The 18,098-nt window shown below is 38.5% G+C and overlaps 1 protein-coding gene and 2 long non-coding RNA genes across 19 annotated transcripts in view; 1 reads left to right on the forward strand and 2 right to left on the reverse strand.

Annotated features, from left to right (window-relative positions):
- arhgap23a (Rho GTPase activating protein 23a) overlaps nucleotides 1–18,098 on the reverse strand; it is a 73,882-nt gene that overhangs the window by 4,748 nt on the left and 51,036 nt on the right. For 8 of the 17 annotated variants that reach the window (XM_083567187.1, XM_083567183.1, XM_083567181.1 and 5 more), the window contains 15 exons: nucleotides 9,923–10,081; nucleotides 9,379–9,490; nucleotides 8,384–8,423; nucleotides 6,733–6,870; nucleotides 6,301–6,630; nucleotides 5,835–5,896; nucleotides 5,589–5,701; nucleotides 5,371–5,489; nucleotides 5,124–5,276; nucleotides 4,206–4,284; nucleotides 3,883–3,956; nucleotides 3,552–3,641; nucleotides 2,920–3,045; nucleotides 2,759–2,800; nucleotides 1,914–2,007 (listed from right to left, as the gene is read on the reverse strand). In XM_083567187.1, coding sequence (XP_083423313.1) covers nucleotides 1,914–2,007; nucleotides 2,759–2,800; nucleotides 2,920–3,045; nucleotides 3,552–3,641; nucleotides 3,883–3,956; nucleotides 4,206–4,284; nucleotides 5,124–5,276; nucleotides 5,371–5,489; nucleotides 5,589–5,701; nucleotides 5,835–5,896; nucleotides 6,301–6,630; nucleotides 6,733–6,870; nucleotides 8,384–8,423; nucleotides 9,379–9,490; nucleotides 9,923–10,081 — 1,731 coding nt within the window. Of the gene's footprint in view, nucleotides 1–87; nucleotides 113–1,913; nucleotides 2,008–2,758; nucleotides 2,801–2,919; nucleotides 3,046–3,551; nucleotides 3,642–3,882; nucleotides 3,957–4,205; nucleotides 4,285–5,123; nucleotides 5,277–5,370; nucleotides 5,490–5,588; nucleotides 5,702–5,834; nucleotides 5,897–6,300; nucleotides 6,631–6,732; nucleotides 6,871–8,383; nucleotides 8,424–9,378; nucleotides 9,491–9,922; nucleotides 10,082–18,098 lie in introns of all 17 variants that reach the window. The other 9 variants (XM_083567182.1, XM_083567186.1, XM_083567176.1 and 6 more) reach the window with 5 other exon arrangements.
- On the forward strand, nucleotides 12,109–15,871 carry LOC310740488. The gene is made up of 3 exons (XR_014537662.1): nucleotides 12,109–13,545; nucleotides 13,600–14,822; nucleotides 14,978–15,871. It is a non-coding gene; the product is annotated as an uncharacterized lncRNA (long non-coding RNA).
- On the reverse strand, nucleotides 16,174–18,097 carry LOC310740497. Its single transcript, XR_014537670.1, has 2 exons — nucleotides 17,489–18,097; nucleotides 16,174–17,458 (listed from the first exon to the last, which is right to left on the reverse strand). It is a non-coding gene; the product is annotated as an uncharacterized lncRNA (long non-coding RNA).

An 18,098-nucleotide genomic window follows, 5' to 3' on the forward strand; every position in this document is an offset into this window, starting at 1 on the left:
TTCACTCACTCTGTCTCTCTCACACACACACACACACACACACACACACACGCCAACGCGGGGTATGCCAGGCGAAACCCATCCTACCGCAGTGGCTGCTCCACAGGCTCAGCTATCAGAGGAATGCAGAAATGTATAGAGAGAGAAATTGGAAGAGGAATACAAAAAAGAGAAGGGAAAAAAAAGATGAAAAATAAAAGAAAATGGAAAAGTGCAGAGCACTCATCATGCAAGAAATCTATAGTTTTTTTAAATTGTTTTACGGTTATAAATAAAAAACACAACTAAACACACATTTATGTTTCTACTGACTGAAAAGCCACATTCGAGACATAATAATGATATGACAATAAAGTGGTTGGTGTGTGTGTGTGTGTGTGTGTGTGTGTGTGTGTGTGTGTGTGTGTGTGTGTGTGTGTGAGTGTGTACAATAAGTGGTTACACCGGGTAAAGATGCTGCGATATCGCTAACGCATAATTTATTATATTATATTATCATATTGCCAACCCCCAACTCAAAATATCTCAAAATCCTATCTAAAATCAGGACAGATCTTGAATGCAGCTATTGAATGCAGCATCATGTCATAAAATACAAACCTGATTCCAAAAAAGTTGGGACACTGTACCGATTGTGAATAAAAACAGATTTTATATTTTATTCAGAATACAACATAAATGACCTATCAAATGTTTAAACTGAGAAAATGTTTCATTTTAAGGGAAAAATAAGTTGATTTTAAATTTCATGGCATCAACACATCTCAAAAAAATTGAGACAAGGCCATGTTTACCACTGTGTGGCATCCCCTCTTCTTTTTATAACAGTCTGCAAACGTCTGGGGACTGAGGAGACAAGTTGCTCAAGTTTAAGAATAGGAATGTTGTCCCATTCTTGTCTAATACAGGCTTCTAGTTGCTCAACTGACTTAGGTCTTCTTTGTCGCATCTTCCTCTTTATGATGCACCAAATGTTTTCTATGGGGGACTGCAGGCTGGCCATTTCAGTACCCGGATCCTTCTTCAGCCATGATGTTGTAATTGATGCAGTATGTGGTCTGGCATTGTCATGTTGGAAAATGCAAGGTCTTCCCCGAAAGAGACGACGTCTCTTGTTCTAGAACTTGGATATACCTTTCAGCATTGATGGTGCCTTTCCACTTAGTGGTGATAACAACTTAAATTGTCCTTATCCTCTTTAGTCCGGATGACATGGCATCCCAGTTTTCCAAAAAGAACTTCAAACTTTGATTCGTCTAACCACAGAACAGTTTGCCACTTTGCCACAGTCCATTTTAAATGAGCATTGACCCTTAAGCATAGAGATTGTTCCAGATTCTCTGAATCTTTAAATGATATTATGCACTGTAGATGATAACTTCAAACTCTTTGCAATTTTTCTCTGAGAAACTCCTTTCTGATATTGCGCCACTATTTTTTTCGCCGCAGCATTGGGGGAATTGGTGATCCTCTGCCCATCTTGACTCTGAGAGACACTGGCACTCTGAGAGGATTTTTTTTATACTTTATCATGTTGCCAAGTGACCTAATAAGTTGCAAATTGGTCTTCCAGCTGTTCCTTATATGTACATTTAACTTTTCCGGCCTCTTATTGCTACCTGTCCCAACTTTTTTTATGTTTTGAATGTGTAGCTCTCAAGAAATCCAAAATGAGCCAATATTTGGCATGAAAACTCAAAATGTCTCACTTTCAACATTTGATATGTTATCTATATTCTATTGTGAATAAAATATAAGTTTATGAGATTTGTAAATTATTGCATTCCATTTTTATTCACAATTTGTACAGTGTCCCAACTTTTTTGGAATCGGGTTTGTAGACTAAAACAGATTCAGTGTGCTTTGTGGCTTAATTTAATGGTGTTTAAAAGCGTAAAACCTGAGACTCTCACCTGAGATCTCACCCACAAGCCCAGCTCGGCCAATGTTTAATAAGAGATGATCTATGTTGGGGGCAGGCTGAACATCCTCAGTGTCCACGGGCGTCTGACAGAAACAAAGAAAGAAAGAAAGCATAACATCAATAATTAGTAGGGATGTACCCGACTCAGAGTCTTGTCAAGTCTTGCCCATAGTCAACTGGTAGTAGTATCATATCTATGTGTGTCGGGTTGGACGTGAGTTGGGATGAAGAAAGACGACGCTCGGAAGCCGTAAAACGATTCCTTATAACTTTTTAAATCCACGATATACAGAACATCACACAAAGATATAGAAAAGAATGTCTAAAAACATTATGGATCAATGAACCTGAGTACAGGCCAACATTGATGCACTGGAAAACAACACATTTTTAAGAATTAAATTACAACAGAATATACATTTTCAGACTTTCTTCAATATTCAATCCCTGCAGCCCAGATGCTCCTGTGCCAGTCACGTTCAGGAAAAGTGAAACTTAAATCTGTCACAGGGGTTGGATTTATTCACGCATGTCACACGACTGTGAGATTGGCAGCTGAATCAGGCTTTTCCTATTGAAGCACAGAATCTCTAACTATTCATTCATTATAATTCATTTATGAATTATACACTATTCATATATAACAGTGACTATGATTTATGGCTTCCCCAAAGTTGACTTCTTGAATCAGATGTCGATTAATTTTCTGTAACAGTGCTGGCTATAATTCAAAGGTCACAGGTTTACATTATTGCACTGTTATTTACTGAAAGTGTCTTCAGTGTCAGTGCTTTCCTCCATGAGTCAGTAGTTATCATTTCAGCTGTAATGTACCTTTTCATCCTTGTCGTGTTCGTCGCTGAAGAACCAGGCATACTGCACCAGACAAAAAAAAAAGAACATGACAATGTGTTTTGAATTGATAGTAAAAAAAACCTGAAATGAAGACAGATTTCTCAGTTGTGGTGTTTAACAAGAAAAAAAGAGAAAGGTACATGTTGGATGAGAGTCTCGACGATCTTGTAGCGATCAGGCATGTGGGTGACCATGTCTGTCATGTTGTCCTCTGATGTTCTCATGAGAGTGGGCCCAAACACCAGTGCCAAGTTACGAGGCTCCATCTGCACACATGTACACACAATACATGACCATGCAGATCATTTTGAACACAAATACATTACATGCAAATTCTATTTAAACCCCATAAAGGGATTATTAGTATATATTTTCTTTATTTTACCATGCAGATCATTTTGAACACAAATACATTACATGCAAATTCTATTTAAACCCCATATAAGGAATTATTAGTATACATTTTCTAATTTCTTACATTTATGTAGTTTATTTTGGATACAACTGAGCAGTTTGAGATTAAGAACCTCGTTCAAGTACAAAACAGTGGCATCTTAATGTTGGAGGGTTTAAACTCACAGGCCGAAGCCTAAAGCCCTAAAAAATGGGTAAATATCATGGATAAATATGAAATATGCTTGTAACAGAAGTCTGGTGTTGAGGCATCATTTAGGTTTGTAGAATGCAATCATAAATATCTTAAAATGTACATCTCTATAACACACTTTCGAGATGCTCATGTATATACACTATACGTATACACTGAACTGACCTTATTCTTTTCTGAGTGATTGGCTATAGTCTTCAGATGACCAATTAGAAACTTCAGAGTGTGGAAGTAATAATCTGGCAAATCACGGATCTGTAAGAGACAAAAACAAATATGAGGAGAAACTCATTAAGCTGTATAATGAGAAGAATGAAAAACCCAGGATGTGTTATTATAGAAAATAATCAACAGGGCAGATCACACCACCCTGCATATTGTTTAAATTTCAATAACAGCACACAGTAATGTGCTTTATTCCTTACATTAAAAACACAACTGAGTAAATTAACAAAGAAAAAAAGGTCTATTAGGAAGAAATAGTATATACTCGTACCAGTTTCTTTAAGGTCTTCAACCTTTCGCTTGGATTCTCCATACGATTGGCATCGATGAAGTCGTTGTACTTGTCTATCGAAGGAAAAAAAAAAAAAAAAACGATTAGGCACCAGATAAAGATATTAAAAAATAAAACAATGAACTACAGCATTTTTTTGTTTTTGACCGAATGTGATACAAAATAATGCTTTCAAATCATTTCCAAGCCATTTTTACATGTTCCGCTAAAACGCAAATGCGAACAGCCACAGCGGAGTGAGATGATTTCAGCAGTGTGGCTTGTTATATAAGTTTAGTTGTCTGTTATTTCAAAAGCCTCACCGTCAGTAAATAGGGGCTCCGGGAGCTTGCGAAAGAAAGATTTCAGCAGGCTGCTCACCACGTTTAGGTCCTGCCACCGCTGGATCAGAGAGAAACACAAAATAAATATCCACATCTACCGCATTTATGATTTTACACACTGAAAATTGCAATTCCTGAACGATTTCTCAGTTTGCTTGAACTCAAATGAGTTCATATTTATGGTAGAATCTTGAAACATAAAATTATGTAACATGGCACAGAATGCACTATAGAATACTGGAGTATAGTATTGTTCAAATACGGTAGAACTGCATAACGAATTAATTAGTTTTTTTCCAAAATTAAATGTAAAAATAGCTCATGCTGAAATAAGTAATCGTATAAATCTATACTATACAGTATATACCCCCTGTCAGCTTAAACCAGTCTTCTCTTTTAACAAAGAGCCTCTTACACAACAAAGAGCAGTTTCTTCTAGAGGAACTACTGCCCACTAGACAGTTGTTGCTGTTTTTTTGGTTGCATATTTCTGTGTAAGTTCTAGATACTGTTGTGTATGAAAATCCGAGCTCAGGAGTGTTGAGAATACTGAAACTGGTGGCAACATCCATGGCATAGCCTTACATCTTTCTCCCCATTGCACGAATGTCTATATATTAAATTTATGCAAAATCTAAGAGATACATTTCCTTCTATAACGTATCCTAGCACTTATGAATAAATAACGAATAAATTGAAATACATCAGTTCTCTCTAAAACTATCTTGAAAACAGAATACAAAAAAAAAAACACATTTCTTTGGTCTTCCAGTATTCGAAGGTGATCTATCTATATTTTATATATATATATATATATATATATATATATATATATATATATATATATATATATATATATATATATATATATGAAATGTGTGTGTTTGCATGTCTCACCTCCTCTGTAGTGTTAATATCACAGCCCTTGTTTAGTTGGTCCTGCAGGTTGGACACCACAGCGTTGTTACCTGGTACTCTGTAGATTCCCATGTACTCTAGACCCATCTCCTCTACCAAGCCACAGCAAATCTCGACAATCAGGGGAACAAACTACGCACACACACAGACACACACAGAGTATTAGTTCAATCTTAGGATCCATTATAATTTCTCATCGGAATCACACAAGCGTTCACGTTCAGACCTTGTTATTGGTGGCGGGTTGGCAATCCTCCAGCCGGACTCCAAACGCTTTCGGGTCCGCCTTTTTCGCTTTCTTCATGAAGTTAATGCCCCATGGAGACTTGGGAGGACTGCTCTCCTCTGAGAGTGAGAAGAATAATGATAATGAATGAAATTGAAGAAAGAGAAGTGATAGTAAGACGTGATGGTGGATGAGCGTAAAGTGTAAAACGGACTGACCTTTGGCTTCGTGTTTAGGGGAGCGTGGGGGAGCACTGCTGTTGTCGGCCTTGGTGAGCAAGAAGGTCATGCGTGGCACTCGGGGAGATGAGTCAGGCTTATTACCTGTCGGACTAAAGGGAGCCACAGAGAAACAATGGCAATGTTTTTGCTATTTTTTGTTAAAAACATGGTTATACATAATAATTATCATTTTTAATATATATCACATTCAGTTCCCATGCCCAGCATGGTATTTCTACTTACCTATGCTTCCTGTAGTCATTTAGTTTCTTATTGATGAGAGCTTGACGAGAAAACCCCAACTCCTACCACACACATGTGAGACATCCATCAGCTTCATACATCATAAAACATGAAATTGGTAATATTACCTTTATTTATAGCATTTTGCCACACCCCCTTATCCAGAGCGACTTACAAACGAGCTGTTGAGGGCCTTGCTCAAGGGCCCAGTATTGGGAGCTTAAAGGTGGTGCTGGGATTTGAACTTGTGACCTTTTGATCCAAAGTCCAATGCCTTAACCAATGAGCTACCATCCTAACCCAACTTTAATATAATATATATAATATTTACCAATGAATATCTTAGCAAACGTAAAAGGTCTTAAAGGAAAATAAATGTACGTCTCTACCTGCCTGTAACAATTTAACAAATTCAATTACATTTAACAATATTTTTTGTGACCCATAACCACATTTTTCCCCTCACCTCGCTGTCAGTCTTGCTGCCTTCCCGAATCTCTTTGATCCACTCCAGCATGTCCTCCCGGTCCTCGGCCTGCAGCAGGTACTCGCAGAAGTCTTGCGTGGTCAATCGCAGAGCGTTCTTGCGCTTGGTCTCGCTGTATGCGATGTCCACCAGGCACCCGCGGATGTTGATTAGTTGCTCGTCTTCGGATCCGCCTCTCAGGATGGAACCCTTGAGCAGAGCCTCCCGCTTGTCTTTGTAGAGGTAGAGTTTACTGAAGCGCAGCACTGAGAAGACTCGTCTCCAGGGACGAATGGCACTGCCCACCTTCTGAAACGTGGAAGGCGGAACCTATGACTCAATAAAGTTGAGCTGCTCTGACATCATTTCTTGTCGCATGATTATTCATTTTGTACTTGTGATAATAGTGTGCGGCCCTGCTTCTCATCTCACCTTGCCCTTCTCAGTATGGATCTGTTTGTAATGCAACCATCCTTCTTTCCTCACGTCGTTGTAGTTGATGGTGCCCAGCTCCGAGGCAGAGTGGCGCTTCGAGCGAGCCTCATCACCCACAGTCAAGCTGTCCAGAGACTGTGCACCCACACAGATACACAACAAATAAAATTAAAAAACTATACAGAATCACAGCACATTCATCTTTCTATAATGCAACAGCAGGGAAAATCTGCTTTAACCCAAATAAGTAATCGCCCAAATTGTTGCATTGTTCTTGTACAAACTGAATACATCCTTCAAATATTTATGGTACAGCCTGGAAAAAGCATATGAATCCCTAGGCTGAAGACGTCAACAAAATTAGTTGGAAGTTGGCAAACTTATTGATTTATTAATGAGACAAGATTGGAGGTGTGGTTTTAGAGCTATTCTGACTTAGAAAAAGCACTCAAACATTTTGAGTCAGCTTTTCACAAGTAGCATTGCCTAATGCGAACTACGCCTATGCGAGAATTGCTGAGTCGCATAAAGATGGAAAGGGTTAAAACAACGAAACAAAAAGCATTACATAGATATGGTGTTTATGGCAGGTCTCAATGAAGGACGTGACTGCTTTCCAAAAACAATTTAAAACACTGCTACACCAGTGAAGTTTGCCAAAGATCATCTTGTTTGTACAACTGGGAAAATGTTTTTTTTTTCCGGACTTTTGGATCTAAGGTTTAATTTGTGAAGAAGAACAGTTTTAAAGGGAAATCGCATTAAAGAAGGAGATGCGTACCAACATAAACGGTTATATACAGTGAAGGCAGAATCATGATTTTGGGCTGCTTTCTTGTTTCGCGGCCTTAATAAATCCTGGATAAAGTGCCGAGATATCCTTCAGGATAATATCAGGTTGAACTAAACCCTGAAAAAAAGCTAAAAGGTGCAGCAAGACACTGATCTAAAACAAACCAATCCCCTGGCTTCATCAAAAAAAAAAGATGAAAATCTGCCTTAAGTCAAAGCCCAGACCTTAACTCCATGAAGTTGCTGTGAAATGACCTCAAAAAGAGCTGTTCACACCAGAGCTGTTCTGTAAAAAAATAAAGAGTCCAAAAATTCCTTCCGAATGTTGTGCAGGTCTAATCCGCAGCTATCGGAAACGCATGGTTGAGGTTATTGCTGCCAGAGGAGGATCGACCAGCTATTAAATCCAAGTGACCACTTAGTTTTTCCACAGTATCGTGAACATTTAATGGAATACGTTCAGTAAAGACATGAAGGATTAGAGGTGTATGAACGTCTGTAAGTCTATACTTGGATACGCACTTTGATTCAATTAAAGCAGAAAAAACGACTTATACCAAAGACTCCACATGCTTTTTCTTGCCATTGTATCTGTCAATGAACCACAAAATAACATGGTTTTCAGTGTTTAAAAGGGGGGTTGATTCATATCATTTTCTTTCATGCCAATGTTAATTCACAAATGTTACAAATTTGTATCAGAATAGACCAATTGTATTAGAATTTTGACCTCGCAATTCAAGCGTTTTGCAGAAGGAGAATACCCTTAAACACCATAAAATACTCATACTGATACTACTGGCTGTTTGTTTTTGTTTTTTTGTACTGGGCAACTATTTCAGTAAGCTGCACTTACCCCATCAGCGAAGAAGCTTTTAACTCTCTTTGGCAACCTCCTGAAAGGAATTAAATACATAATACGATTTAGTATGCATACAAAAAGCTCAGCATTAATACCTGTGGCACATCAGTATAAGTTTGCAAGAGGAAATATTACTACATCTGGATGATTGAAAGTTCTGGAATAAAAATCTCTGAAGGCTCGAATAATTCTACATGATTATTTAGATGCTGCGATCATCTGGTTGTCCTTTGAATTGAATGTTCTCGGCTGTAAAAAGTTTAAGAACCATCTATCTTGATAATAAAATTTCAGGTTCCTGTATAATTCTTTTGTCAAGATTTAGAGCTATGTACAGTACAGACCAAAAGTTTGGACACACCTTCTCATTCAAAGAGTTTCCTTTAATTTTTGTGACTATGAAAATTGTAGAGTTACACTGAAGGCATCAAGGGCTATTTGACCAAGAAGGAGAGTGATGGGGTGCTGCGCCAGATGACCTGGCCTCCACAGTCACCGGACCTGAACCCAATCGAGATGGTTTAGGGGTGAGCTGGACCGCAGAGTGAAGGCAAAAGGGCCAACAAGTGCCAAGCATCTCTCGGGGAACTCCTTCAAGACTGTTGGAAGACCATTTCAGGTGACTACCTCTTGAAGCTCATCAAGAGAATGCCAAGAGTGTGCAAAGCAGTAATCAAAGCAAAAGGTGGCTACTTTGAAGAACCTAGAATATGACATTTTTCAGTTGTTTCACACTTTTTTGTTATGTATATAATTCCATATATAATTCCACATGTGTTAATTCATAGTTTTGATGCCTTCAGTGTGAATCTACAATTTTCATAGTCATGAAAATAAAGAAAACTCTTTGAATGAGAAGGTGTGTCCAAACTTTTGGTCTGTACTGTACATACAGGAATCTGATCTTTAAAGTAAAAAAAAAAAAAAAAAAAAAAAAACATTTTGGAATGAAGCCAAACACTCTCATAACTAAATCCCTAAAGACTCACGAGAAGGTGCGCCCATCGTCTCGGAGAGTGTGCAGTCCATCGTCACATGACTTGGAGCGTTCTGTGGTGATAGCCAGCAGATAGGAAGAGCGGCGACTGGATTTGATGCTGCCTGTTCAGAAAGATGAAGAGAGAAGAAAAGCTGATTCGTACTGCATGAGAGGGAAATAGGATGGAGTAAGATGGAGAGCGTAACAAGACAAGGAAAGACAGCGAGGAGAAGATGAGAGAATAGCAAGTGGGAAGAGCAGGGGATGTGTAGGAGGGATGCAGGATGGATAGAGGGATGGCGTTCCAGAGTTTCTGGGTCGGTTGTACATTCGGTCCGGTTGCGGCTCGATCGTGTGCACATGCAAGACAGCATGCAGATGCAGTCCATCAGTTTTGACTCATGTTCTAATACATGCACGAGTTGAGATGTGAATGCAAAGGAATGCATGTCGCGTAAGTATCAAATGTACACTGGGTGGATTTCAGTGGTGTGTGTGTCGGAGCATGCATTTCTTTCTTTTTTCTCTCTCTCTTTTTGTTTTGCAAGACTCACTGCAGTCGTGGGAGGAGAGGCGGCTGAGGGGAAAGGTGAAGGTTGGGGAGGCGGGGCTCGTCCCCACAGCGGAGGCAGATTTAAGGCCACTACTGGATACAACAGACGAGGCGGGGACGTGACACGCCCGCAGATCTGCACTCGGGCTGGTTGGTTCATCTGTTGGAGGAGGAAAAGGACAAGAAAAAGAAGGAAAGAGGGATAGAAAGGAAAAGAGGATGTGATTAAGAAGGAGAGGTGAAGGATACAGAGGAAGAGAGGAGAACAGGAATAGAAGGAAATCATTAGACAACAGGAATAAGCAGGAATGAGAAAGAATGAGCAGAAAGAAATTAGAGGGCTCAGGTTAAAAGAAAAAGCGCAAAAGAAACGGTTTTCGGAAGGTTAACTCATCAAACATACGTGGGGGTTTTTTTTTCCGCTCGTCCTCAGAAACAAAACTACGCACAAACATGTCATTTCTCAAAAACGGAAACAAGCCATCGGACCACACCAACCTTGTGTAAGTGAAAAGAACGTGGGTTCAGAGAGAAATAAAAAGAGACGACCAGTTCAAATCTGAAGAACATTTTTTTAAAAACAGAAAACGATAAAACAATAAATCAACTTCGATCGTACCTGGATCTTTGTCCTCCATGAGAAACGTGCTAAAATGTGGAAATGAGACGTGTGAGCTGCCTTCGCACTAAAAACAAAGTTTCAGTTCTTTCCCAAACCCATGAATGCGTGTTTGTGTGGGTCACTAACCAGTGCTTCACTTTATAGCAGTGTTTGCAAAGTTATAGATAACGTCAAGCAATGGGTGGAGCATGTAAAATTACAAAAACAATCTGTGGGGATTGTTTATATGTCCCGAAATCTGTTAAAGTGCATTCGAATGGAAACATTCAACTATCTCTGTTCACTGTATATTTATTAATGCAATATTTGTTTTAATAAACTAGCTGGAACTTCAGTATTACAGTATATTTATGGGATAAAACATAGTATATAAGTTATTTATAACATCTGGTGAATTGGTGACTTCAGCTAGTAAGCAATATTCACACAAAGCATCTTTGGTTAAAGGTTTCCAGGTCACCCGTTCCAAACGTAATCAGTTCAAACGACAAACTACAGTCTTGGATTTCTCACAGAATTGATGAAAAGGCAGAACTTTTTTTTTTTTGCTGATGTGCACATTCCAACCAAATCATACACCAATCTATATTTAAAGTTGCTTCAAATCCTCGATTTAAGTCATGCAGTCGATTATTAAATCTCTGCTCCACAAAGCCACCTAGAACTACAAAAAAAACAAAATTCACCGGACAACATAAATGCATTTTGTATATCCTGACAATGCCCTCTTGCAACTTCATTTAAACGCTTCTGCTTTCAGTTCCACCATGACCTATGCAGCAACAGAAACAAGCTCTCAGTGTCAATGATTTATCTCTCTGAGCATATTTCTTCTCAGCACCAGACCAGACCTGATGTAATGCTGCTAGCGCTCGAAAATCAGTCACATCTGGCACGCTTCAATACTGATCCCAAACACCAGATGGCAGCAGAATGCACCGCTGCTAAAGTTAAGAAAAGATTTTTCTCAATTACCACTGACATTTTATTAGTTTATATATATATATATATATATATATATATATATATATATATATATATATATATATATATATATATATATATATATTAATTTTTTTTTCTAAATCTACACTCTCTAATCATCCGATGTAACAACAACCTCGATCATTTGTATTCCTTTTAACCCACCTTCTTTTGCTCTCATTCCTTTTTTTATAATTTCCAACTCAGTCAGCTTTTTGATGCCCCACACAGCTGTTTTCCTCGCGTCCCTTTTAGTCATCATCAGCAGGTGTACATCAACTCATCCTAATTAGAAATTCATCTCGCTGATTTTTTTCGATCACTAATATCCCCTTTTCACCCTACATTTCAGTTCCCGCTCTCGTTCTTCCATAGCAGCACAGAGTTAACCGTCCTCACATACTCAGTTGTGGAGGTGGATGAGAAACCAGAAAGAGAGAGCGCAAACATTCCCAATCATTCTTCCACTCTCGAACACACAAACACCCATGGGAGAGAGAGAGAGAGAGAGAGAGACAAAGAGACAGAAAAGAGAGAGGGAGAGAGAGGGAGAGAGGAGAGAGAGAGAGAGAGAGAGAGAGAGAGAGAGAGAGAGAGAGAGAGAGAGAGGACGGGGCGGAAACATTCCCAATCTGGGATGCAGAATCTGGACTGGGCCTGTTTTCCAGCCACTGGCAGAAATAGCTGCACTGTGGGTTTAACAAAGGCGCTTATTACTGCAGGCCGAGCTCATACACACAAAAAGCAGCATCATTAACATACAGAACATTCCCTTTCCATGAACACTGTGCATTTACAGTATAGACATCGCAGACTGGTTCGGCTTCTATTTTTACTCTCGCACAAAATCGCGAAACACAGGGAGAATCTAAACGGAAAACTCTCTTCATCCTGGTTTTCAAGACACTCTAACGGCAATGTTTTTCCAATTCAGACAATAATTTCAATAAGTTTCCCTGTCCTGGGAACAGAAAAATAATAATAATTGTTTCCATCGTTATCATCGACCTTTTCTTCCATCTGTTTTACTACTGCTACACACTTTTTAAAAACTTTTTATCGTTACTTCAATTTTATACTGAGCAACTGCAAGCCAACAGTTTCTCAATGGGATAAATAAAGTGTTCTGGTTTAAAACTCATTCATGATCCCCTAAGGGCAGCACCATTAAGCATCATTACAACACGTTTTCCACACAATAACTGATTTATGATGAATAATAATTGTATTATTATTTTTGTATTGTAGAAATGAAATTGCATACACTAATCCAATGTTACACCCATAGTAAGCAACACAGGAACTCGTTTGTTTCGGGGACATTCCACAGCTATAAATATAACTATAATTGTTAGTGTTGGCAAATGTATGTATTATTAGAGAAATTAAACATTATAAGACATGCTTTCATTGTAAAATAAACAACTCTGGAGTGTTTGCAGTAACTCTGCTTCGTATCAGGCCATATCACACAACTCATAGCACAGCCAGCTAGTTTTATCCCTTACTTGCAGAATTCAGAAAAGATAAATAAATCAATAAATAAACATTTGACAAAATATTGTTCCAAGTTTACTTGCGATTGTGTTACACCCACCCCCCCCTTTTTTTTAAGTAGCTCAAATATGTCTAGTAGCACAGAGACCACAAATGTAGCCAAAAATATTTTTTTTTACTGTATTGCTGCAATGTTTTGGAAACCAATATCGTTGGCATGAGAGTTTTGAATTTCTTCGGATCTTAAACTTAATCTTTTTGCTTTAATCAACTACCACACTGTCAAAATAATGCTTCTCTGTGATGGATAAGGTTTAACTATTGCTTTAATTCCACATGCCTTCTCATGTCTAGCCGCATGTTCACACTTCCTGACATTGAGGAACTCTAAGAGAAAGAGCAGAGGGGTGATCTCAGAGAGGGATATGGAGACAGGAAGTCCACAAGAACAAGGGGACATCACAAGTTTCTAAGAGATGTTCACAGGTCCTACTGTTGTGTGTGTGTGTGTGTGTGTGTGTGTGTGTGTGTGTGTGTGTGTGTGTGTGTGTGTGTGTGTGTGTGTGTGCATGAAGACCCCCCCCTACTCTTTTGCACATGCCACAATGGTACCATTCAGGGTAGAAAGAGCTGAGTGTGCCGATTGTGTCCGATTAAGCGTGTGTCTCACCCCCTCACTTCAAAACCCTGGAGCTTCCTACCCCTTTTCCCCCCTCATTCCCGGGAAAAAGTTTCTGTCCTACACCACCATTAATGTCTGCCATTAATGCACCAAATTCAACAGTATCGTGTAGGCTCTAGAATAGGTATGATTTTGGTCCGATTTAGTCAAGAATGTCGCTTCAATCCATTTAAATATACTTAAGAGGTCCATTGATGACCACATGAAAATGCGGTAAACCTCTAAAATTTGTCTAAAAGTATATTACAAAACCAAACTCAGTAATTGAAAGTTGGGGGTGTATTGATGTGAGTATATGGTCTTGTTGGATTTTTAATTTGAACATTGTTATTTTTCATGAAACCCCGATTTATAGTTCTGGATCTGGTCACCAGTGATATAATGTAGATTTTATAAGCATTGCCAAAGACCATGCTGGACTGGACCTCACATCATATTAATAAATGAATACAAAAGAATTAAAAATGTTGTTACCTAACGAATATATTCAGCCCGAAAAAGCACCATATAAACACAAGCAGAGAAAAGATGATGATGATCAGGAATGTGTCCGTTTTAAGTCATGTTTATATCACTGTCTCATCGTTCTTGTTGCCTTCTGCCTTGCTTGTTGTTTGCTTGAAAAACCTGCCTACATCTGTGGTGTGTGAGAGCTAGGAAATGATACACCAGTGGTAGATTTAACAAGCCGCACAATGAGAAGAAATAATTTGATGGGCTGAAGATGGCGTGCAATGAGAAGAAAGAATATCGATCATCTCACCAAATAGATTAAAACTAAAGTAACAAATCTGTTTGAAAATGTAAGAAGTAGAAAGTGAAGATATTTGTGTCAAAAATGCAATAAGTGAAAGTAAAATAAATATTGAAGTAAAGTACTAAAAACAGAAAAATCTACTTAAGGACAGTAATGAAGTATTTGTACTGTATTACTTCCCACCTCTGCAATCCAGTAAATATGGGTGTCTCTGAAACATTAGTGACATAGACACAGCTATCCAGCTATAATATATAATGAAGGTAGATATAAGTATTTAAATGGGAAAATATGGGGGCGTGGGAAATAAATTGGGCAGATTAAATTGGGGAGATAATAACGGACAAAGGTATATCAAAGCATTAAAATAATTCATTCATTCATTTTCTCCCGCTTATCCGTAATTCGGGTCGCGGGGGCAGCAGTCTAAGCAGGCCCCCGCCTTCGACTGCTGCCCAATCCTCACAGCACCGTCCCTTATGGTCCCTCCTGCAGGTGGTGAGCCCACGGGAAGGCATTAAAATAATTTCCAAATCAAATTCTCCCATTGATGCTCATCAAGATCTTTCCAGCTTTCATGTTTTTTCAAAGCAACAAGACATATTCTTTTTCTAGTCTTCTAGACATTCTATTGTTCTTCCTGTCCTACAATTCACATGCAGCTAAACAAATGCTAAGAATACGTGAAAGAGAGCAAACAAGTCCAACAAATCATGTTCCAACATATTCCTTAATGCCTAAAAGATTATTGTTGTTTGTGACATGAGCATATTAGTATTAGTGTGTGTGACCCTAGGAAGCCCCAGTTTGGTACCAACACAAAATCCTTTTGATCGCTGCATGCAAAGTCTGCCTACAGGTAACACCTAGAAGCACCAGAAGATAAACTGCCAGTAAACAGTTGAACATGATAAGCTGATGCAACATAACTGTCTTTATGAGGTGTGGGAGTTTGTGATATATTTTTGTATTTTGCACCCCTTTGTGTGTATTGCTGGGTTTGAAATGTGTGTTTGCTTTCAGGTATACTTTTAGTTTAACGACTTGTCCTCTACAATAAAAAATATGACGACAATATCATGTCTAAATATCACACATAAACCATAGCCATGAGACACTGGACTGAAACAAATACAAGAGTTTTGTTTGAATCTACAGGTTTAGAACCAGGCAAATAGTCCAGATTTATCCAAAAATAAATCTTGTTAACTAAAAGCACTTCCTGCTTTCAGTGAATTTTTTCATTTAAATCCACAGCAAAGGCTCCAACTGAAGACCTGATGGCATGCACACAAGCTCTGGGTCTGTATTAATACATAACTGCCATACCCAAAAATTGTTATTTTTATTCCCTTGTTTCTATTCTGTGCCATTTAATTTGCATTTGATAATAATAATAAAAAAAAAACAGAACACCCAGTATTATCTCAAAACAGAATATACAAGTGAGTCTAAATAGTACACCAGCTGCCGCAGTGTTAGTGTATAACAGAGCAGTAAAATTTACTGGAACTTATGTTCAACTTATACTGTGGATTCATGCAAACCCCACTCACACTGATCCAATGCTCCATTGTTGCTGAGCTGATATTTACCCAAAATTCCAGCTCAGATTTTACACACCTGCTCTTTCTCGGTAGTGTCACTGAGATTGAACACAACTCATACACACCCTCGCTTACACATAATTCTATCCGCACTTCTATTTCATTTTTAACATTTACACAGATGATCTGTTTCACAGCATGAATAGGCTTTTTAGTTTCACAATACCCCCCCAAAAAACCCTCCAGAAATATGACATGTTCTAAACAATGCCATATCTTCCATAGACAAACTTGACTTTCTGTTTCCTCTCAAAAACGTCAACCACTATGGATGTAAACCATAGTTTCTCCAACTGTCCAGAAATCTGACTGGCTTGTGGGTGTGTATTCCGTCGTTTCGTTTTAGGTGCCGCAGCATGTCCTGGCTTGTGGACTTGAAAATCGTGTCCATGTTTGTGCATTATTTATGCACCCCGTCCACCTAACCTCAGTTACCTGCCTTTTACCAAGTATAAACACACACACACACACACACACACACACACACACACACACACACACACACACACACATTTACACACACAGATTTAAATTGATTTTAAAAAACACATAAAAAGATCGCAAGCCAAAAACCACAAGTCAGTTGAGTATATAATCATAACCAACAGTGTTACTATTGCTGCTGGGCATTCCAGGCTTTCAGACCTATTTGTGTGGAATTGAGGGTGTGTAGATTTTATGCAAAACAGGTTGTACTTCTGTCAGGTTTAAACTCTTCTCTAAACTGTAGCTGGAACCTCAGCACGATAGTTGTATTTATCTATCTGGTTTACAAGACTGTGTTGAAAAATGCATTATATAAAGCAAAGTAGATCGAATAATAAGTATGTATGCTTGTGTATGTGCGCATGTGATAGAACCGGTCTATACGCTGCTTTTATCTCCTTTGCTCGGCATGCTTTGCATTTCGTCGGCCATTTTATTTCAAAATCTCCTTTTGCTCTTGCACTCTTCCCCAGTATCAGGCAAGCCAGGACACGATCTGTACAGACTACAGGCTAAAATGCACTCACACACAGGCATACACACATTATTATGTCAATCCCTGTTTACATGCTTGGATTGATCAGGAAAATGAACGCATTATTAGTAAAGATCCTGCCCCGCAAGTCATCGTTTATTGGTAATCAGCTCCCGTGTGATAATAAAGAATCAGGATGTACCTATTGTCTTTACTGTAGCTCCTGATAATAAATTATTCCAGCATAATGTCTTAATTCAAACACAGATTGTTATTGGTGTCTACATGATGGTGGAAGACACCCACATTGCTCAGGCATAGTAAACATCCACACCAGACAGAGGAAATGAACGGCTATGCCAGTGGGTTTGCGAACTCTTATAACAAACATTCCTCATCAGTTTATTAAGTGTCTGGCTACTTCATTCTCCTGCTTTCCTACGTGCCAGACGAATACATGCCTCTCGATGCATATGTGCATTTAAGAGTGTTTTATAACAGGCTTACTGCTTCAATAAACCCAGACATTCCCTCGCATGACAAGACTCCTGATAGGTGTTTTTCATTTGATATAATCGAACAAATAACTAATAGAAAACAGATCAGACCTTATTTTTCAATCCAGTAATCTATTATCATGTCGTTCTCTAGTTACGCTGTTCCAAAGTTTGTTTTCACAACTGAAAACTGTACATAATACACGGAAGTGTGGAAAGCAAATCAGATTGTAGTCTTCTATATCATGAAACTTGTGACCAGTGCATAAAATATATCAGATGCTACATATCCCATTGGAGGAGTATTTTGTGTGACACAAGTCTGACATATCTGACACGTGACAAAGCACACCAAAAGGAAACCTGAATAAGAAAAATTTAAGCACTGAAACATATCATAAGATAAGCTGATACAAAATATGTAAAGCAGCTTACAGTAGAAGAGATAAAGAGATATATATAACATAACCTGAATAATGGTCAGGAAGCCAAAAAACGAGAAAAAGAAACAGGCAAAACAAATGGAGGATGACTTTAAGCAGAAAAGCAGCACCCAAGGAAATAGAGAAG

This window comes from Silurus aristotelis (assembly GCF_946808225.1).
Source record: "Silurus aristotelis genome assembly, chromosome: 17".
NCBI classification, from domain to species: Eukaryota; Metazoa; Chordata; class Actinopteri; order Siluriformes; family Siluridae; genus Silurus; species Silurus aristotelis.